This window comes from Pseudochaenichthys georgianus, chromosome 22, assembly GCF_902827115.2.
Source record: "Pseudochaenichthys georgianus chromosome 22, fPseGeo1.2, whole genome shotgun sequence".
Classification (NCBI taxonomy): domain Eukaryota; kingdom Metazoa; phylum Chordata; class Actinopteri; order Perciformes; family Channichthyidae; genus Pseudochaenichthys; species Pseudochaenichthys georgianus.
The window spans coordinates 10,250,386-10,274,297 of record NC_047524.1 but is presented as its reverse complement, the minus strand read 5'-3'; the positions used below and the strand labels follow the sequence as shown (position 1 = coordinate 10,274,297).

At 41.7% G+C, this 23,912-nt stretch overlaps 1 protein-coding gene across 4 annotated transcripts in view; it reads right to left on the bottom strand.

The window, feature by feature from the left end:
* The window catches only part of fermt2 (FERM domain containing kindlin 2), a 42,627-nt gene extending 20,278 nt beyond the window's left edge, over window positions 1-22,349 (bottom strand). For 2 of the 4 annotated variants that reach the window (XM_034110882.2, XM_034110883.2), the window contains exons 1-3: window positions 22,070-22,349; window positions 20,372-20,529; window positions 3,859-4,092 (exon numbers count right to left, since the gene is read on the bottom strand). In XM_034110882.2, the coding sequence (XP_033966773.1) occupies window positions 3,859-4,092; window positions 20,372-20,528 (391 nt within the window). In that variant the 5' untranslated portion in view covers window position 20,529; window positions 22,070-22,349. The remainder of the gene's footprint in view (window positions 1-3,858; window positions 4,093-20,371; window positions 20,530-22,069) is intronic. The other 2 variants (XM_034110884.2, XM_034110885.2) reach the window with 1 other exon arrangement.
* Between the last annotated feature and the right edge of the window lie 1,563 nt (window positions 22,350-23,912).

Below are 23,912 nucleotides of genomic sequence, written 5' to 3'. Positions count from 1 at the left end.
GTTGTCGGGGGAGGTGTCTTTTATTGGTGTTTTATCGTATGTTTTATCCTATGTATTACCTGCTGCTGTTTTATGCCTTTTATTCTACATTGTATAGTTGTACTTTGAATTGTGTACTGTACTGTAAAGCACTTTGTACATCCGTGTTGAGAAGGGTGCTATAAATAAAGTTGTACTTACTTATGTCCCGCCTTATTGACATACATCCTCTCAGCCACTTTCCTTTCCTGTCTGGGCATTAGTTATGTATTCCACTCATTCTAGGTTTTCGGTGCTAACAAATGGCAACAGTTACATTGCTGCATATTCCAGAGAATGTTGGACTCCCACACATGGTAGCAAAGGAGTGCTTACTAAAAAAACCACAGTGGCTCAGCCTGACTCTGGTTACCCTGAAGTGCTGCATCCTACTTTTTGTCCCACCTCAGGCCCCCAGTCCCACGATCATGTGTTAGTCACTTGTGAAAAGTACATTTTGTGTGCTGGCTTTGCAAGAAGAGTAAAACAGAAACAGAGGGAGGAGGTGTTCGAGTGTGTTTAATGTGTTGGAAGTGAGTCCAGGTTGTCTAGACGGGACAAGCTTATGTCTGGAACTTAATTTATTTGGGCTTTCAACTGTCGGTTGGATAGCCAGCCATTAAAAGATCATTTAACAGGCATTTTTCATAATTTTCTGACAAAGCCTAATCGTTAAAAGGAAAATAATCACTTGTAGCCCTAAAGCATACTGCGAAAAAACTGTGTTGTTAATTGCCGCTTCACTACAAAACACATTTCGTCACTATAGTTGATACATCCTTAACACAAAGAAAGGAACTACAATACTGGTGTTCAGAGAGTTGTTGACGCAGTTAAAAAGGTTTTCTTGCAACTAAAAGTGGAAAAATCCCAAATGCTTTTGCTTCACTATCAAATGAGCAGTGCAGCACAGGATGTATGAGCTGCCAAATGTACTCAAGGGTCATAACAGGAGTGAAACTGAGTGATTTCCATTCAGTACAACGGCCTTTTGCTGAGTCCTCTCGGTTCCCAGCCTGATGGACTGAGTCTGTGTCAGGACACAGCTGCCGTGGACATGGGAGAAGTACAGCGGAGATAATCGGTTTTATACTTTTAACTTGGGGTGTTATGTTAATTTTCTATGCTTTTCCACTGTACTGTATGTACTGTCAAGGGTTGGAGTTGTGCTAAAGAGACAGAAAAGCAGACAAAGTAGAAAAGGAAAAGCATACTGTAATATAAAAAAGAGCAGAGAGATGTTTAAAGGCTATCATTCTTATCTATGCAGGGGTGAGGACAAAGACAGCTATAAACTATAATGAGAACTAAACTTGGAACAGGAAATAGCTTCTGTGTTACTATCAGACCGGACACGCCACAGCAAAATTAAAAATACATCCAAATAAATTAGTATGGGAAAAAGACTGGGCCAAAGGTGAGTTGCACGTCACTAAAAACAAAAACAATATGGCCACTGACATTCTCTTTCTGTTCCTATCTCTCAGTATCTCCGCCCATCCCTTTCTGCTGTCTGTAGCAAAGGCCAGGGTGACAGGCCTCGTCTCTTCCTGTCCCGTCTGATTTTCTATGCAGTGCAGCTCTCAGGGATTCGGCAGAAGAAAAATGCACAGGCAATTGTACAACTCAAAGTTTCCCAGATAACGATGAATGCTTCCATGCCAGAGCGGCTATATGTCAGCTGTCATACGAACAGTTACAGTAAAGAACTTTCCAGTTCTGCTTTAGGCATGCATTAGTGCACAGTGATATAAACACAACAGTTAAAGCATGTCAAACTAATGGGTCATTTACTGCCACCGTACATCTCACAACTTCTGTGCACGTGCCATGTCAGCTAAAAGCAATTTGTCCTGAATTTCTACAAAGATTAAAAATTGATTTATTCCAGAAGAATCAGACACATTCCTAACAAGGAATGAAAGACTGCATGCCAATTTCTCCCTCACCTCCCCGTCTTAGATTTCAAAAACAGTCTCTTTGTATATTTATACTAAATTAAATGTGCTATTTGTTCTTTTTATTTCATATAATTTAGTCTTTTGGAGAAATGAAAACCACTGGAGCTTCTGGTCCTGCCTGCTGAACCCAGACCAGTGAAAAAGACAACAGGTGTGCTATGACCCTGCAGGGATTTATATTGGTGTCGCTTCTCCAAATCTGCCAACTCTACTGGAGACAGTGAAGGCAGGGCAAGGGTCACAGTCTGAGCAGAGGAAGAGTTCAGAGGTCACGGTGTGTGACCTGACACGTCGACTGGGCTTCGTGGTGCCAGTGATGGTAGGTATCGATGGTGTGTATGTCACCCTACTTACACATTAGGGGACAGTTACATTTGGACGTGTTATTAGTGGAGAGATGCTGGGTAAGCAAGACACTGAGCAAAGAGTATAACTATGTAGAGCCTGCAGGCAAAAGTTAGCCAAAAAACGCAGCATGATGTGTAAATCTGATATTTTCAAATGATTTAAATCAGATACAGGTTACATTTTTTGCAATGCAACCTCAGTTTGACCAGTCATGTTGGAATTAATGTTACTTTTATGTATTTTAACTCAAGATCTGTTACAATTGTTGACTGCTGGCGGGAGTCTCTTGTGATAAGGCACCAGTGGTCGCGTTAACCGAACAGTGACGGAAAAATCTGAAAGCAGTCCTTCATTTTGACAGATTAGAACAAACTCGGAACAGCGCCAAAGTTTCCCCGCAGCGAGGCTCCGGTGTTATGCCGTGTTATGCATGCCCGCCAAAAAGGAAATTATATCGTTTCCAAACCGTACTTTCCCGTACGAATCATTGAAATGTCTGAGTTTTTGCTTTACGCTGTGCGGGCTCCCGCGAGGTGCAGTGGGCATGCATAACACGGCGCTAACAGTTCACGAGCGTGTGCACCCCCCCTCTCTCCGTTGACAGTTCACAAGCCCCCGTCAGAGTTGTGTACAGACCAACGGGTAATAATGGATTTTGACGGAAATGTTACGATCCTGTCCGTCAAAAGGACGGACAGCGTAAAAGTCTAGCGCCACCTCTGTGAGACACAGACCAATGCAGTAAGAGTAGCCCTTGACATCCTGAATAAGTAAGGTCCAACCAATCCTGGCTCTGACTCTGTATCCACACGGTCCCTTACAAAAAAGGCACTTTTTCCTCATCCTTGTCAACATCTGCTCACAAATACACTGACTTCTACTGCACATCAAATACAACTGAAACCGTAAGCACTGACAATCCAAAGGGTAGCGTGGCTGTGGCATCTGTGTTATTGCCGTTTTGCACAGGAGGGTCAGTTCAGGTTCTGTTTGGATCCAAGCAATAGATAGAATTGAGAACTAGGGCTTGCATTGTGAAGATAGCCCATATTATTTACATACACATCAAGTTGTATTTTGGAGTCTGCTTTTGTTGTAAATCTGAGACAGATTGATAATCTCTGTTTACTAAACACTACTGTAAGACTGATGGAGCCCAGGTCCAAAGAACACGACTCCTAACAGAGGACTGCCAGCCAGGAGACGTGACTCCAGCCTGCTGAGCTCAGTGTTTAATAAACAGCAAATTGCCAGGGATAAAAACAAAGTGAGGGGAAGGACATGATTAGCCATGTTTGATGGAGAACATTTCCAAAAGTAGTCTTGCAGGAGATGTTTTTGGTTGAGCAGGGTGGGCACCTTCAGTAGCGCCTAGTAAACTGAACACTTATTCTACACTCTTTCCCATAACCTTTTGCCAGTCCGTCACACCTCATCTCTCATTGACTTCATGACTGTTTTCCACATCTCAGCTAAAGTTATTAAAGTTACTCGCCAGATGTCCTGTGAATGTGTCAGTCGTTCCACTTACTGAAGGTTTTGCAGATGTCGGACACGGCCTTGAAGACGCGGTCGGAGAAGTTGACCTTGACCTTCATGTGCTTCATGTTGGGCAGCTGGAGGCGCAGAAGCTTGTGCTGCGGCGTGAAAAGCAGCCTGGCGTCGGCCTGGATGCCGTACTTGTCCAACGTCCAGTGGGTTTTCAACAGCCATGTCTTCTTCTTCTCCCACCACAAAGCATGGTCTGACCAGTCCTTCTTCACGTCTACACAGGGGAAGAAAAGAGTGGAGCGGATGAGTATGGAAATGCAAAGTCTCAAATAGAAAGACAGAAAATAACAAAGCAGTGTTTTACTTACATTATATTGGATAACTACATTAGCAACAGTATTTCATTTGACTGTACAGTAGTTCATTATGTTCTTGTTGATCTTATTATATTTACATGTATATACTGCATTTACTTGGTCACTGACAACATTCAGCTTATCATAGCTTTTTTGACATGTATACAGTTTATTACTTCTGCATAACTTGCAAAATGGTCTTGCAACATTTTATTATTCTCTCTTGCACTACTTTTATTGTTTTTACATTTAGTTTTATTGTTTTTATGTCATATATATTCGTGTGGCATTATTGGAAGAACCTGGGACTACATTGTAGTTACTGTGCATATGACAACGCCTTTAAACCTTTGCCATATTAGTAACAATCTGTATCTATTTACAGCAAGGTGAAGATATTGTGGCCAATGTAACTCGAGCACTCAGTCTGTATCCATCACACTGTACTGACCTGAGGTCACTAAACCTGTCCCTCTAGGGCAAAGGGTCACATTTGGGGTGAAGGGGTGCTAGGGAGGGACAAAAAAGGTTTGCACAGGGGCGGTGAAGTCAAAGTGAGCGGGAGGAGACGACAGTGTGTGTGAAAGACGTGGCTGTTTGTGTGACACTCTGGGGATATCAGGTTCATACCTCCCTCTTTGTTCAAAAGTCTTACTGTGATCCCTCTAAAGCAGACACAAGCCACCCAAAACCCCACATAGCTCCAAGGCTCTCGACCCACAGGGCTCAGAAACAATGGGGACGGACCTGTGGTCTCATGGTGTGTGTGTCTGACTTCAAGGGGAAGGTGAAAACCACAGGGATTTAAGGGAACAAGAAGCAGCTGTTTCTGCAGATCACCAGATCACAAGAGCAATGCAGAGAAGCCAATACCTTCAAAAGCAAAAGTTTAAAGGGAGCATCTCACACACTTAAGAGAGATGTCCTTAGCACGTACTTCTTATGTATGTACTGTATCATACATTTCAAAACTAGCCAAATATTGAATCAGGTCAAAATGAATAGCAGCTGAAAGACTTGACTCTTGATTTTTGAGATTGTGTTAGGAATATAAATCTTGTTGTTGTAACCCCATACTGTTTACAATTGTAATGGGCATTGGCAGTCTATAATAGTTGAGTTATTAGCCCATTATACTTTCAGATGCCCCCCTGAGCAGTGACGTCCTTACTCCGGCATTAGTCTCGGAAGGCACTTCCCAAAGCGGTGTCTCATTTCCTCCTCCCACATACCCCTTCATCGCTTCTCCAGCCTGCCCTCCGTCTCAATCTGGGTCTCTCGCTGCGCCCAGATGTCAGTTTGCTCGGTCATTCTTTAGACAAAAGCACTCGATCTGAACTGTTTCAACCTACGTGTATTTTGCCGTGTCAGCACGAGTCTTTAAAGGCATTTCATCTGATTTAGAATAAAAGGTTAACATTAGCATTGAGCTAATGACAATAATAGTATATATACACTGTATGTACTTAACGCATTGTATGCCATATATACTGTAGCACATGATATTTCTGGGTTAGCCACTACAAACTTTAGGCAAGTTGTATACATGTGCCTGTATTGAGTAGTTCAATGCTATATCTCGGCATGACTTCATACTTCAAATGCATTAGGTCAACAACCCTAGGACTTTGCTGTCGGGCTAGAAAAGGAATTAGTGCAATACACCCATCACATGTTTTGAGCACTCAAAATGACAAGACAATATTGACCAACCATCCAAAACCTAAAAATATTTCATATACTGTGACAAACTGAGAAAACAGCATTCATGTTTGAGCGGCTTAAACCAGATAATACAATAAATAATTACCGTACTCGATTTATCAAACTTTTTGGCAATCTTCCAATTTATGACAGAAATATCCATGGCTTAGGGCTACAAATAATTGATTAAGTTTAAATGTATGCCGAGCGTTGCTGAGGTTTAACACAGGCCAAGGGTCTCATTAAAAACAAATCTACTTTGCACATTATCTAAATGCACCTCCGACACATTACATTCATGGGTCACATGAGCGAGCATGGTCAAAGCAACTAATGGACAACAATCACTTTCTGATACACGGCTGTTATAGGAATGCAACACCAACATGGCGGTTGATGCATATTGCTTCTTCTCATTCTGATGGTAACAATGTCAAAAAACGTAAAAGCCAACGTGGACCTCCTCCATCTGTCAACCAGCTTGGCACCATGGTAACCTAAAGCTTGAGTGACCCTCCGGTTTTCGTTTTTTTTTGTGCTGCCATTGTTTTCCCTGACCTTATCTTTGCTTAGGGGCTCCATGTGCATTGTTGACACTCTCCCGCTGATCCCGTCTCAAACTGAATGAAGGGATTAGTGGATGAGATTGGTTGCTTGGAACCAGGAAACAAGACTGCTGTGATGTGAGGAAAGCAAACTGGGATGAGGAAGAGATTACACTGGTGATTAGGACGGGGGGAAGTTTAAAGGAGAAGAGAGGCCCCCAGCATCTTAATGCAGATGCCATTGTGGAGGCCCAGGAGTGCGTGAATTGATTCGGGAGGAGTTGTTTGTCAAGCTGTTGTTTTTTTTTACTGTTTATCCCCCAAGTGTTGGGGGATAAACAACACTTGGTACTTGAGAGAAAACATTCCAAGATTTCTTTCTGAGACCCTGTGTGGGCAGCGGGGGGGGGGGGGGGGTCTAGCTGTCATCGCTGCCTTCTGATGCCTCAGCTGTGCAGTACACAGCTTCATTGCTACCATCAGAGAAACGGCTCCCTTAAGTGCTCTGCAGCTATTAAAGGCCGAAATAATGAGAGGGAGCGAGGAGAGGAACATTGAAAATAGACCGGAATATATTTTCATAACTCTGCACACAGATTTTCCTCTTACAACCCGGTCATTTCTGGTGTCTGGGAGAAATGCAAAACTGCTAGCATTAACATTTGGCTCTCAGGCCTGCACCACAGACCATGGCCCTGTCTCAGGTCGACTATTTTCATTTCCTCGCTCCTCGGTCTCGGTCTCACCGGAAGTTGATTTGTCTGCACCATCTTGAGTAGCGTCCCATGGCTCTTATTTCTGCCGGAGGACCAAGGATCGAGGAGCGATAATGGAGGAGCGATAATGGAGGAACCACCAGACCATCCTCCGATGAAATCCTCAGACACTCGCCCCCTTAGTGTGTATCGCTCACTGATTGGACGATGCAGTGCATGCACTGATCTCATGCTTCTTGACATGAGAGCAGTTTCCCAGCGGAGTGAAGAAAATAAATGAAACTCACGGGAGTCACTCCTCAGTTTAAACTGTTTTGTTTCAATTAATGTATCATTTAGTTACAAATATGTGATATATCTGAACATTCATTTATTGGAAAAAATTTCATGATCGCTTTTTTCGTTTTACATTTTCATTTATTGTAATTTCCATTCAGTCATTAAGTGCTATTAAAATGTTAATGTGCAACATATCCACACAAACACACAAAGTGTGCAATCCAATGAATGTTAATCTAACTGGGTTTTGATAGATAACATCTCTTTTTCTTCTCTCAATTATTTTAATTTCTATTGTGCACTCCAATTAATCAAACTATTGTTCGTTTATATATTTTAAGAATGGCGTTTATCTTTTTTGAGAATGAGTTCTTATTTTATTTTATTTTGTGAAAATAACGGGGACAGAGCTGCTGTCAGACGAACAGATGTGCGGCGTCATCACAAACGGACGTCGCTTCACGTGACGCTCCGGAGGACAGGACGTCCCATTGCTCTTAAAACTCATTTCCCTGCTTCTTGTGGTTTCCTTGCGTCCCTCCATGCTTCCCTGGTGGGAGGGACTAGATGCAGGGAAACGACGCAAGTGAGGGAAGCAAGGATTTCATTTAACCGACCTGAGACGGGGCCCATGTTCTATAGAAACGTCTTCAGACTCAGCGTGCGTGCCCACCTGCACGGTGGCTGCTGGGCTCACTTTCCCTCAATGGCCCCTGCTCCACTGTTTCCTTGTCCCCGCCCACAGCCAAAACTTTAATGGACATAGCTTTTCCTTCTGCTCGCTTGTGTCATTACGCAGTGGTTCGATGTGTTGTGATTGGACGAGGGCAGCTCCCACAAGCGTCCATTGGGTTCTTTCAGCAACAAGGTGGTAACTCAATCCACTGAGAGAGAGGGAGGGAGGGCCAATGGCATCTCCAAGCTAAAAATACAGCCTGCCAAGCCTGACGTAATGCAGCAGCCAGAGGAGCGGGGGCCTAAGTAATTGGGTGCATTCAATGTGGACCCACAACCCCTCCGTAGAGTGATGTGTGTGTGCGTGTGTGTGTGTGTGTGTACAAGGAGGGCTTGAAAGACAAGGAGAAACCAAATGAGAAAACCATGTTTTATGACCTCTGCAGGATGTGAAAGATGATACAGATTGCGTGTATGCGCATGTCTTTTTTGTCAAAAGGGGGGGGCGTGTGTTCTTATCCATCCATTAACTACATTAGCTCTGCGTGTTGGTGCATGTGTGTGCATTAACAAGCTAAATTAATCCATAAATTATGTCAAACTGATTTATTTTCATTCACCATCCTCACCACAGCAGCTCCAAAACGAGAGCACTTCCTCTGTGCCCCAGATACCAAAGTGAGATTTAAAGATACAGTAAGTGTTCTACAAAGCAATTCAGGAATAATGCAACGAGCAAAGACGGATATTGCAATATATATATATATATATTGCAATATATATAGACGGATATTGCAATATACATATACATATTGGCAAGGGCTTTTATCAGAATGATACAGGACACTATTCCCTCCTTCCCATCCGTCCTCTGCTAGTCAGAGTATATGTAGTGTTTACATTAAGGGGGAGCTATGTTTATGGAGGGGGGGGGGGGGGGGGGGGAGAGGATGAGAAAGAAGCAACAGTAGAAAGGGCATGAGAAGGAGAGATGGGGCGGATGAGCAGAGGACAAGGGAGGAGCTCTACGTGGGGACACAGCATTATCAGACAGAGCAAATGTGAGGACAAGAGAAAAGTCACAATTAAAGTTTAAGAGTCGGAACTGCTTAACATGCAAATTGCATCTCCAACATAATGAATGAAATTGTAACACTACTGCATTTACTTGTTGCCAACACACTATGCATGTACAGCTATTACATAGAATTGTAGGTTTATGGTTCTTTAAACTATACTTGTTTATATTTGATGGTTTATTTTATTTTGCCAGTTGATTATCTTTTATACATTTATTTTGCTTTTCATTAGATGATAATGTGTAACTAAACACAATTGGGTACCATACCCACTAACCCACTAACTTGTGGGTTGATTCCAATTCATTTAAACACTTATAATGAATGTTATTTAGTTAAGACTCTGTTTGACACTGGGCTTTAGAGAAAGAAAACAAAATATCCTTGCTGTTGCATATTAACTCATATTTACTTTGTCTTTTGCTCCTACTAGCAAAACAGAGCAGGTTGACGCCTAATGAAAATGCAGGCTCATTTCTATCCGTCAGTGCCGAGCAGTAAGCCATCAGTAATAACCATGGCCACACTGTGCGAGGCAGGTCATGCCGTCTCCTTGGCGACTCCTCACTGACGCCGCTGCGGCAGTGGATGAGGAGACAACTTGTTTCTATACACAACAAAGACACAGTCTCTCTCCTACACACTTTATCCCCTTTTACAATGTAAAAGCCACTCTCCTTCTAAAGATATTCCACATCTGAGGCAGGGTGAAGGTCGGTATTGACAAGCAAAGATACAGGAAGCAGCTGTCCAGCGCTGTCCTTGAATTAGATCGGCTGTAAATGACCTTTCGGCACTCACTCGCTTGTGCAAGATAGTATCAACATTAGATACCCAACATGTATACAACAAGGTTGATAGAGACAGGTGGTGACAATATATATGTATGGCAGACATGAGAGTAGACAGGCGTCACACGGGAGAACAACAGCAGATTATCAGCATGCGTCAGAGACAGACGAGCAGACAAACGTGTTTCTGGATTTGTGACGAACGATCAACAGAGGGATGTCCCGATCACCTTTTTTTGCTCTCGATCCGATTCCGATCATTTGATTTTGACAATCTGCCGATACCGTTTTTTCCCGATCCGATCTTTATGCAATGCATTAAGAGAAAAAGGTAACAGATAACGGCTGGTGATCCAACGCGATGAATTCAGCCATCTTGGCTGTTATTTTTTTAGCCTTTTCACTGTTCTGGGGCAGTTTCTCTTTCCTTTTAAAAGTCTCTGAAAGTGTCGGTTGTTTTCAGTGCCGTTACGTTGTTGTTGGTGTTTGTTTCTCAGGTGGCGTGTTAGATTGGTCGTGTTGAACGTAGCTCTGTTCTTTCCACCACGCGGAACCTCCGCATTGCACCTGGCTGTTACACTGCCTTCGCTTTCAATTTTGTAATACTTCCAAACTCCTGACATTTTCTCTGTCCCGACTCCCGAGTCACCAGCTGAACGTAGCCTCTTGTTAGCTTACTGCTACTATTAGACACTGCGCCCACTTTGTTGCCAGATTTGAGAGAAATAACAGGTCTATGAAAACAAGCACAAAAGAAGCAACACATACATAATGTTGTGTAATTTTAAACCAAAACTAAGGCCTCAGGATGACTTTAAGACGTGAACATGGTCATTTTTGTTTTGCAACATTAAATAAAATAATAAAAATATTTTATATTAAAGAAAATTATAATTCCCGATCCCCGATTTTTTTCTCCCGATTCCAATCTTTTGAAAATCACGTGATCGTCTCCGATCCCCGATCACGTGATCGGATCATCTCTAACAGAGAGTAAGGTGAACCCAGAAACCTTACTCTTGATGCATCTGTTCTATCTGGTACACAACCAAGAGTGTGTGTATATTGGCAACACATCATTACTCTGACACCGGCAAGGTGACATCGCTGGTGGTTACTATTTGGATCTATTCAAGCTGTGTCCTTTGGGTATTCAATAATCAATAGCAGAGAAACTTAAGCGCTTTCCATTGACAACCTGAGTTCAACCAGTTTAGCTGCAGCTTATTTCAGACCGTTCTTAAAATACAGCTCAGCCTCCTGCCAATGCAAGCCATTTATCAAAGTCATTAAATATGCAAAACATGCCTAAAACCTTTCAAACTGTCAAAGTTCACCTGACAAAGCATTGAGACAGGGAACACTTAGTGGTGCCATTAAAGCTTTTTAGGCTGCAGAAATAAAAAACAAAGAGTTCATCGATTTTGGGCCCTGTGTCAGTGATAGTCAGCTCACAAGTGAGAGATCCTTCAAGGTTATGGCTGCCTAAATGCAGACAGGAGACACAGTGGCAGATATTGATTACATAGTGTTGTACTGCCACTACTGCTTCATCACATACACACCGGTCAAAATGTGGATAACTAGAAATAGACAACAGGCACACAACAATCCAAAACGTGCTCATCTCTCTATAGCAGGGGTGTCCAAACTTTTTTCACTGAGGGCTACATACAGAAAGATATACAAAGGGCCTGGGCCACTTACTAGAGGTATATTGCCCCATACATTCAGTTATAAATTAGCTAAATCAAACAAAATGTAGGTGTATTTCAAGCTTGTTACGTAAATAAGTCATTGGGCTTTTCTTATCAACTAAGATATGTTAGAAAATGTTTCCAACTTTAATTGACTGCATTTATTTGAAAAGTGGTCTTATTAACACATGAATACTATACTGCGTAATACATTTTTATTTAAGAAGTACAATATAAGACAAGCACAAGTTTCATTTGTGGGCCATATTCCATTATACTTTTTTCATTTGCTGAGGGCCGATTCAAAATGGTCCGCGGGCCCCATTTGGCCTCCGGGCCGTAGTTTGGACACCCCCGCTCTATAGCTTTGGGGCCTAAAGGATACAGGATAAACCATGGCTATGCTTCAGGAGGAGCCCTGCCAAGCGCTGGGAACAGTAATGCTTTCCATCTTAGATTGGATGGTAACCAACCTTCGGTGCATCACGGTTCAGGTCTCAGACATCTCCAGAAGATGAGAGTAAGCTGATTTGCTAGAACTGAGGTCTCCAGGTGAAGTGGAGGAGGACAAACCCAGCGCCAACACTCCGTAAAAGTGAATGTCGTGAGCCCAAAATCTTAACAGGAAATCTGGGAGCGTCCAACCAGTGAGAATAAGAAGAGAGTGCAACAGAATTGGCTTTGATGCATTAGGAGAGGCCGAATGGCTATTAGAGGAAACCTCCTTAGAGACAGATAGTTTGTATCCATTTGTGTCATAATACAAACACAACAAAACAGTGGGGTTACTCCCCCCACTCCCCCCCCCGCCCTGACACAGCTTTATACAATTAGATGTCCAGGGACCCGGTGGAATAATAACATTACAAAGAAACTGGGACAAAGATCAATGCAGCAGTTAATATGCAATATTCATCTGTCCTATCCATTTATGCATCCTGCCAGACGGCCCCTCAGGACGGGGATGAGCCCCCCCCCCCCACTGATGCCCATGTGAGCTCAGATGAACATGAAGCTCCCTCGGCTCTGAGGAGAACTAAAATATTGAAGTACCGCCTGTGAATACTTCAGGCTGCCAACCACAATTGTTTCCCGGTTGAATATTTGTAAAATATCCACAAGGGCACTAAAACAAAAGCTGATGTGTTCATTAAAGAACAGCCTACTCTGATAATAAATTAATCCCTTTCTAGTACAAATACAAAAATGATTCTAGGTACAGCTATTAAATTGTGAAATGTATGCCTTTTCCCCTTTTATTTGATCATGCATTGTATATTTAGTGTGTGACTGTTGGTAAGGCAACATAATCAACCTGAATGCTTACTTTTTTAATGTTTTTTTTCAAGCAAAAGCACCTGCTGTGGAGCAAATAAGAAAAGAAAGGGGTTCGACTTGACAATTAGCTGCCATGTTATTCATGTATAAACTATAGTAGTAAATAATTTAAAAAGAATTGTGCTCCGTCATAATTACTTGAATAAAGCCTCATGCCCTAGTTATTAAAGCAAACACCTCTATCTTTTTCTCTGTAAAAGGGAGAGAGCAGCCTGTGAGGCGGGAACAGGTTTAATTGAATGAAATGTGGTCTGAGAACCAGGACAAAACCTCCATATCGGTTTACTCTATTCACACACAGGTGGGTGGTGTTACAACAACAATGTGCCACTCTAACATTTCCTTCCAGTTGATCTACTGCCTCTACAGGAAGGTGAGAGGGACAAAAAGCAACAGGCTTCAGATTCCCAGAGGAACCATGAAAGGCTGTTCAGCTGCATGTTTGAGATTCCAAACATAACTAATTAGATCATCCTTAACAAGCACAGCAGTCCTTCCATGGCCGTAAACAAAGAATGATCATAAAACAATTGATATTTAATACGGCCAATTGAGTTGAAAAGTGGATTGTGTTCAAATTAATGCATCGTGTGATATTTGGAACATTAAGCCGCTGATACTGTTTCCACATGACCTTTCGTCAAGAGACTTCATCAAACCTAACAGCTGTCAAAGTCACATTTCTTTAGGTTAAGTTTATCACTCTTATCGGAAACCTTTGCTGGTACGGTCTTGTTGCATTGTTGGAGGAGCCCGGGTCAGAAGAATTACATTGCCATTTCCACACTATAGCTTTGTGCATATGAAAATAACAACCTTTGAATCTTGAATAAATAGCCCATGTTTACTACAGCTTGTTTGGTCATTTAAGTCCTCTATCATATAAGGAAAGCATTAGTCAAGGACTGCTCATAGGGCGAGTCATTTTTCCCAATTCACAGGGTAGCACATGATTTAACCTTCATTCCTCTCTGCACTGCCAAGCGTAAATTGACAAGAGATAATAATAACAATTTTTTTTTTTTTTTTTTTAAATCGTTATACTCCGTGTGTCCTGCTAATAGTAATCTAAATATGGAAAACGTGTGTATACAATAGGCCAGATGTGTGAGCACATGCCCAAGTCTGAGCACAGAACAGCACAATCACTGTAGCATCTTGCTGGTGAAACAGGAAAGCTCTGGCCTGGGCAGGACCGCTACTTAGGCTAACTACTTCCTGTCAGAGAGATTAGAGAGCAGGATGATCCCACAGGCTGCCAGGCCATTTCTCACTTCGTAACGCCAGACGTTTAGGATGGCTCCAACATCGCATTCAATAAGTCTCATTACACATAGTGATATATCTGAACCGGTGTCACGGCAAGCTGATACGAGGAGAGGGAGAGTGGTTGTAGCCATCTCTCAAAGAAATCTCCCACTCTCCTGGTGTGCAATATCAAATGTAAAGACGTATTCACAGCTCTAATCATCAGGAGAGATATGACTATGGTATCCAAACACTTCATCTCACCCTTCGCAGGATCCCTTATTTCCCCTTACCCAATCCTCAAAAAAAATGAGAGGGCAGAAAAGGCAGGAATGCAAGGAAGGCACGTGGGAGAAGGAGCACAAAAAAAGCCCAGAGGAAGTTCAGCATCCTGTGTTAAATCACGTCTGTTTCCTAATGAAACCTGCAGCCCATTGTCAAACCGAAGCCATCTCCCTCTGGTCACCACAGCCTGCATTATCACAGAAAGGACACACAACTCAAACAGCTGAGCAACTCAAAGATTAAAAGTTGTTCATACTTCTAAGTCAATTCTAATTGAACTGTATAATCCAAATAGAGGGGTAGATGACTTTCTAGCGAATGTGGGATGACGACATTTCCCCAATTCCCTATTGATGTGAATGTAGGTCACGGCAAATACAAAACACACATTTTCTTTGACACCCGGGAAGTTTGCTGGCTCAGCAGCCGGAAAAAACTGCAGGCCTCTCACTGGAAACAACGACAGCACTATCGGAGTCACACTACACCAATTAGTTTGTTCAAGTTCTATTTATGGAACTTTGAACACTCAGCGTACATGAACCATTAGAAAGTGAACAATGTGTGCTTCAATGGGTTCTTCTCTTCTCTCAAAGCCTTGCTACGTGGCTGGAGGAGTGGGTGGTGTCAGAAGTCAAGAAGTGGATGCCAATACTTTTAAAAAAGTAAGATGATATAATACAAATATTTTCCACAGATTATATTTGGATGAAAAAGGGAGTTACAGAGGGGGGGGGGGGGGGGGGGGTGTGAAACAGAAAGAAGGGAAATCTTGAAGTAGGCAGGATGAAGAAGACAGAAGAGAATCTAGAAATGACGGCAGCGACCAGAGAACAACATGCCAAACTCCGGGAGTCATTTCCTGCTTCATCGAAGACTTTTATGGAATTCTAGCAGCATGGCTAACGTCACAACGAGAAGGAGAGCCAGAGGGAGAGAGAAAAAGCTCACTCCCTTCTTCCCTCCCATTTTCTTTTCCTTCGAATCCTCTACCCTCAGCTGTCTTTTGTGAGGCTAAGCAGAGCAAATGCAACTGGTAACATCTAAGAGTGCAACAACATTCTAACAAATCATTTGCTAGCTACTCAAGCTGCTCATTCCAATACTTTATTTTTCAAGAGTTTGCATGACAAAGCTTAAATGTGTCTTTCTTTTATAACAGCAAACTCAACTGTCTGACTCGAGAGACAAGGAAGAACCATTATCACAAGAAAATAGCCTTTCCACCTCAAGCCTGTGCAAAACAGCAATGCATTTGTGTAAAACACTGATAGCTTAAGCACTTACTGTACGTTTTTTAAGGGTTGAAAGCAATGTATCTGGGGAACAATCCCTTTAAATCCAATACATCTGCCGCCTGCTAATGTTGTTTGTGTGATGTTTGCTTTCCTCTCTAAATTGCAATATTAGCTTTTAGAGAGGAGGGCTCCACTTTTGGAGAACATCAACAAAGTCGGAGAAAGCAGCGGTGATGGTAAGCAAGGGGGGGATGAAAGGATTTGTAGTGGGGGGGGACCAGGGGGTGGTGAATCAGCTGGCTTTAAATACTGCTGTCCTGGAGGGCTGCAGGGGAAATGGAAGCAGCGTTGTGCTACTGTGATCAATAGCTAAGTGCCTTCCTGGCATTTGTCTATTTAATCCATTATCGAAGGCCATTTGAGCCATGTGGCATAAGACCCTCAGCTCACAGTGGGTGATAGATGGATGCAGGATACATGTGAGCGAGACACACCCCCGCAATCCTGCTCCCGTGTGGAATAACCCCGCACAAATACTACTAATGAGAACACTGGCCATCATACAGAACAGTGGTTCCCAACCTTTTTTCCCCAAGAGCCCCCCCAAATGACTCCTGTTGGAAGTTGCGCCCCCCCCACACACACACACACACACACACACACAGGGGGGGGGGGCGCAACAGTGGTAATTAAAGTTTAAAAGTCTCAAAAATGCTACAACTACTGTCACAAACTAGATGAATGTGAAGTAGTTTGTTAAAGGAGGATGAAAGCGTAATTAAGGAGCACTATTGGAGTGACGTTGATGGTTATTGGACTCAGGATTCATTTGGATTCCCGCTGTATGAAGAAATTAAAGGACGGCGCGGAAGTGGAAACAATTCACAAAAAGGGATTAAACTGTTTAAAACACATGCTCAAAGTAAGCCGGATTTTGCCGATGTGTTTATGTGGATTCAAAAGTCGTAAATAATCTACAAAATGGAGGAGACCGATCTGATCGGAGCAACTGTGACAAATAATCCAACTGAAACCGGCATGGACAATGACTATGCTTTAAAAATGCGCTTATCCAGAAAAGCCTGGTTTGGACACTTTACGCGCAGAAGAAACATTTCTATTAAAGAAAGAATTATACATTTCTGTCTTTTTATACCTTTAGCTACTAACTTGAATTGTTATTGAAATTAATTAATCAATCAATTATTTTTTATATTTTATTGTAATGTAGAGACAAGGCTTTTAGTGACAATCATGTATTGCTTTACAATTATATGTAAAAAAATTAAAAAAATAAATAAATAAAAAGTATAAATATGATATTTGGCCTCAAATCATCTGAGGCCTGGCGCCCCCCCTGCGATCCAAGGGGGGCGCGCCCCCCAGGTTGGGAACCACTGATACAGAAGATAGCTGACGTGACATTTTTGCATTACAAATGTTTGCGGTGAAAAATAAACCAGAGCAGGATGGTCAGCAATTACAGAATCACAAGATGTCCTTTATTTTGGATTGTCAGAGAGAGAGACTGAGCAAGAGCAGGGAAGGACAGAGGGATTTGTCATTGGACTAAGATGTCCTTGCAATGTAAGAGTGATGCAATAGCTGCCAAAGTGATGTGCTATCTACGAGTCAGGCTAGGCGTATGTGCATGTTCACATGTACAGTGTCTATGTTTAACCACCACAACCAAGCAATCATCAAATCCAAAAGTGGGTATGTGGCAGCACTTCAGAGGTGTTCAGTAAAGACTGTGCAGCACTGAGGTAGGTTGGTGACAAAAGAAAGACCTGAAGATCTTTCCCACAGTCGGATGTCACAGAATAACATTTTGCTTACTAATTCCTTGATTTCATTACTTATTAACTTGCACCGATTGTTTCCACTCCACTCAAATTTAAGAACCTTTTTAAATCAAGAACATGTACAAACTGCCCCAAATGATCATTAAGACAATGTATATTTTCATGGATACCAAAGCGTAGCTACATTGCCTGTTCCAAACATAAATAGTACTCAGTTTCCTGCAGTGTGTGGCCATGTGGAAAACCATGTGGTTGGCAGGTTAATGATTACAATGGAAAACAACCTGTTGACTCAGGGTAGGAGGGAGATAGTAGCCAAATCAAATGTCCCCAAACTCACTTTGTGAAACCAGTCGAGGAGTACAAATAGACCGAAACACACAGCAGTACATTTTCAGTGATACTGAAAGAGGGTATATTACCTTTAAGCAAACTACAGTAAGCTTTTTTAACTGCAGTAATGGTTGTAATAGTAGAATAATATGAAGGGGATGTTTGAGAAAAGTAACCATAGCTGGAAAGATGGTACTTTTGTTATAAGACAGTCGAACAGCGATGCAATCCCACCTTCTATTATTTTACAGGCTCACCATCAACCAATAACCAACCAAATCAAAAGTCAACAAATCAAAACTATTGTCAACTCTAGAGCTCAAGGTCTTCAACCACCAGTATCCTCAACAGATACAAATAGGACAGTGAAATAGCTATATCCTTTAAAAAAGGAAAGACAGAATATCTATTACAATATCTATTACAAAGTGTTGTGTGGGACCTTCCCCACACAACACTTCAGAAAGCTGTCACATTGAGTAAGGTCATACTACCCTTCACCCTGACCTTGACAAAAAGTGCAAACACAACTCAAACAACGGATAATGCCGGGACTTGAGTGGCGGACCAATGAATTCATGTCGTCCCACACGCAGCAGCCACACTGCACTCGCCTAGCATAGATGCTGCTTAGAACAGACGACCACAGAGAACAAAGACCTCAATTATGTGGAGCTCTAACAGGAGAGCTAAAAATGGGACCATAGGCAGGGAGTAAAAAACCTTGGAGTGCTGCAGGAATGCTGAGCGTTCGAGCCCCATCAACACACAACACACTGTCACTCCCAAACCCTGCTGCCACCGTCACTGAACTTTCTCCAGCCGGCATGAAACAGGGCAGTGTTCAAGTGTCTGGAACAGAGGACTCTTATGCTTACTTACACCCAAACTTGTGCGTGACTGCAGTTACAGAACAGTGCATGATACAGCTGGGGGAGGAAAGCTCTGTATGGTTTCTTTATACCTTGGGTTACTGACCCATATATAAAGCGGGGTGACAAAGAGGAATATTAACCCATGAAAGGCACGTTCACTATCTTGAAAGAGGCATTTGAACTTCATCCAACAAAAGGTCAAAGACAGATACATCTCCATACACTATGCAAAAATACTAGTGGTGACGTCATAATTCCTAATATCGTACCGATAATTATCGGGCCGATAATTATCGGTACGATAATAGGAATTATGACGTCATCCCGATAAACCCGATAAAAGTATTAATAGCCCCGATAATATACAATATATTTTTTGGGTAAAAAAAAGAAAAAAATCCTGCGGTGTGGGTGGATTGGGATGAGGGGCGCTTGTTTTTCCCTCGGCTCCTCCCGTTTTGCCAGTACTGTGGTATTAGTGGTTTAGGAAGAGGGGAGTTTTTCACAAATCCAGCGCTCCCTAACTCATGCCTGGCTGTGACGTAAATGGTGTGCGGCCGTGAAGCCAGGACAGTAAACAAACATGTCGTCGGTAGTATGGGACTATTTCAAAGTTTCAGAGTTAGATAGTTCGCTTGCTATTTGTATTAACAAATGCAATGAAGAAGTTCCACGAGGAGGGAAAAAGGCAACTATAATACTTCCAACCTGATTAGTCACCTGAAACATCGCCATCGCTACGATGGTGTGTTAAAAGCGTACGAAGACACCTGCGCTGCTAAACTAGCAGCGAATCCAAAGCCAGCTGCAAAGGCACCGGGGCTTTTACCTATCGACGAGGCTTTTGAAAAAGGCAAGAAGTTTGCCAGAGACGACCCCAGGGTTAGTTTTGTTCATAGTAGTAATGCTCATGTCATTTGCTCACTACTAGTCTTTTTTTTACCACTAGGTGTGCAAAAACTACAGGTACATTTAATATATATATATTATATTATTATCGGTTATCGGTATCGGTCTTGAGAAGCAGGAAGTTATCGGTATCGGTTTCAAAAAATCTATATCGTGCATCCCTAAAAAATAGCCAGCACAATAAGATTTTTTTTCAAACAAAAAGTTCAGTTTTATCTACAAATACAATAGTGTAGCTTGTTCCCAACTTCAGATTTCATCTCAGAGTTATTGGCAGAAAGCATACGTTTAAGTTCCCAGTCTTGTTGGAAAATTTCAGTTTTTATCTTTGGCCAGTATTGAGAAACAATTTGTATAGAACATTAGGGTTCACCAAGTAGAATCTCAATTCTCCGAATGGCAACTATTTTTAAAAGATGAGGTATTTATTGCCCAACAAATAAGAAGTCAGCCATAGACGCAAACAGAGGTTTTGCTTTGGCATGTTGGTACAGGGTCAGAGGAGAAAAGAAAGGGCGTTCAGAACCACCAACAATATACACTGTCATTTTATCATTTAATCATTTTTATCATGTCAAATGGAGTCAATTGAAACTAAGCTTAAGCCTGTTGATTACACTTTAGAAAAACTGCTTTGGAAAGCCACAGTAAACTGCCCTGCATGACAGCAGCGTGCATACCTAGTTTCTCCACGAGTTTGAGCATGACTCCGCCGATGTGGATTTCTCCAGTCACCCTTAGCGACACGTCCCTCTTGAGGTCGGTGACATGCATCTTCAGTTCCCACGTCCCGTCGGCGTAGTGGCCATCGGGCATCCGGATCCCGTCCAGCGCCATCCTGCCAAACAAACAAGCAAGGGAGAAGATCCAGCTAAGGTTCTGTCACACTGGAGGGAAAATAAACCTTTTGACCCTTTGGAGAGGAGTAAATCTGGTGCAAAGCCCATACATAAAAAGGTCTTGAGAAATAACCTTTCCCTGCTAGATATGTTCAAACATACAAGGCTGATATTTCTGAGTATGTGCACTTGTGCAGTAGCATGTTACTTATTGGCTATCACCTGGACTTTCTTTGCCATTCAATTATCGTTAACTCGGAACAGCAACAACACTTTCCAACACTATGACAGGGTCTAAGGGTGGACAAAATGTGTATACCATTGGAGATGTTGACATACCATAATATTATAGCATGATAGGCAATTTTTTTTAAAAAGGGGCCTCCAGTGATATCTAGCTTGGCACTACTCATCCATTAACAACAGTTGTATTAAGTCTGGAAAAAGTTTCCCTGATGAAGTCATAGTGATGTCATCAGGGTTTCTGTACAGTATGTCATCTTGAACTGGGATTACAGATTTATAATAAAAAGCCTACGATCCACACTGGAAATTGGAATTGGAAGAATGTAAGCATTTCTCAGACAAAGTACAAAACTAAAAATGGTAGGCTATTGTTAATAGTCATTGTTTCATCAAAATTATAACATTTCTCGATTTGTCAGAATGCAAAACATTGGATTTAAGAATCAGACATTTTCATCTTAATACCTTTTTAAATAAAGTGTTTCAATTGCTTTTAAATTGATATAGATACAAATCAGAATATTAATTTGCATATACTGTCTGTGATATAGGCTTTCATATAACCCTCCTCTAACAGGGTTCATCTTCATTTTGAGCACTTTAACTTTCTATAGTTCAGTAAACCATTGAATACTTATATTTATACACACTTCATAAAGTATCTTCTCCCAACGTTAGAATAAGAAAAACTATAATGATAGCAGGTATTTTAGCTCACACTCATTTGAGCCTACAGGATGAATTAGAAAGTGATGAAGGTGAACAAATCATCACTGAGATCAGACTCGCCCTGTTGTATGAAGTCACTGCCAGAAAGTAATATTATAGCCTATCTATCATTCTTTGATGTGAGGTTGTCCAGTAGAGAGTGGCCTGGCGATCAAAACAGCCGTCTAATCGATATACACCGCAGAACAAAGGCTAAAGACCCGCAGCTACAAGTTCAATAAGGACCTTTAGCAGCTATTATCCCCGCAAAAGTGGCGGTTCACCTGTTAAAAATAACGGTAAAGGCTCTCTCAAATAGCAGAGGGTAATTATGTAAGCACAGTCTGTAGCCTACCACAGCTCCGCGGCTACATGCACACTTACTGAGTCAGTCAGGCTGGTTTTAAGGCAGTAAATTAAGAAGAAAGTGTGTTTTAACGCATACAAAGTGCTAACATTAGCAAAAGAGTTATTACTTGAAGCGCAGTAGTGTAACATAAGCGGTAAACCACGTCAACGAAAAAACATATTTCATAGCGGCAACGAGCAGAGCTTTGAGGACGAACATTAAATCTGGGCACTCACCTTCACAAAGACGGAAAAAAAGAGACTAAAACAGTCGACTAAACGGTGCAAAACAAGTTCCCCCTCTTTAAATCATGTATGGAGGGTTTTTAAGACAATAAAAACAGAAAGAATCCCCGAAGAAGTCGCTGGAGAAGTGAAGTATCCCAAACAGTTTTCCTGCAGGCTTCGGCTTAATGGAGTCCAGCCGTCCCTCTTTCCCCTCCCTCTTTCCAGCAGCGGATAACGTCACTGCTCCAATCCCACTTTTCCTTTCATACTGGGAGCTGTCCTGGTCGCCTACTGGCCCCCTGTCACCTCTCTCTCACACACACACACACACACACACACACACACACACACACACACACACACACACACACACACACACACACACACACACACACACACACACACACACACACACACACACACACACACACACACACACACACACACACACACACACACACACACACACAGGAATTGTACAGGACCCGTGAGTGTGTAATGTGGGTTACTTTTGTTCACACTTTGTAGAAATACAAGTCATGCTTTGTATGATAATGTTTGACCATCAGTTTGGTCTGATATTCACCTTTTACACATGTTATAACAGTCAAGCAAAATCTGACATAATGTTCCCCTTCAGTAAACTAATTCACTGGGGAAAAAATCATGTGAATTGAATTACTATTTCTTTATGTCATTTAAATGCACTTTCCTGTTCTTGTACTTCACTTGCTGAAGAAGGGTTTGAACTATTAAAGAAAGGAACCATTAATATTTCATAATTGAAGTTAATATTTATCTTTAATCTGTGAATATTCTTCCCCTTAACTGGTGTTATAGGCTACAGGTGCTGGCAAGTAATACAAACAATATTTCACTTTTGACATATAATAATGGCATACTTTTGAAACTATCTGCCAAAAATCAAGTATTCATGTGAGTTTTAGTATCAATATCACACAAAGAGTGTCTTTCAAAATACAAATAAAATAAATATCAGCAATACAGTATGTTAATGTGAACAGAATAAGTCAGGTTTGTGTTTGTATTTTGTTTTTACATATTCTGTCAAACTGCAGCCCTCTGCAGTACAACATTCAACGCTGCGTGGATAATGGACATGCAGTGAAGACCTCAAGCTGCCTTTTATGGCAATAATGCTGCTGAGCCTGCAGCAGCATCCAGGGACCTTTGGGTCTTTAGCCCAGGGAGTAACAGCACAACACAAGGCATGTTGACTTTGTCCCTTTAAGAGTTTTAATAACTAAAACGTTTCTCCGAGGTCTCTCTTTAAGTGTTTCTCAATGTTGGTTTCCAGTAGGGACTCATTTATTGAAACTAAAAGCCGCAGTGGAAGACTGTGAAGTGTAGAAATAAGCCAAGACATACAGATATCTGCTTTTATTCCTGACACATTATCAGCATTAAGTAGCTGGCATGTGGAGGTCTGTCAAACTACTTAAACTCTTTCGGTTAAGGTAAAGAAATATGTTCCCAATTCATTATTTAATCTAACACAAATGTTTATTCTGGAGCGAAATAAGAACATACAACAGCAGAAAGATATGAGAAAATTGAAAGATAGAAGGTACATTAGTATACTCTATTATAAATAAAGTTACTTCCCCTGATATCAGTTTATTTGTGTCCTGCATATTTCACTTTCACACAAGGTGAGTCATCACAGTGTATTAGGAAGTTATTACATTACTGAAATGTTATAAGAGTTTATTTTTGATTTGCTACTAGACTGTAGACACCTAAAACCAACTGCAGTCTCCCAAATATAGCCCTGTTACTATGAGAATATAATCTTGCATGCAGGTCAACATCACATGTTAAATGTTTCCTT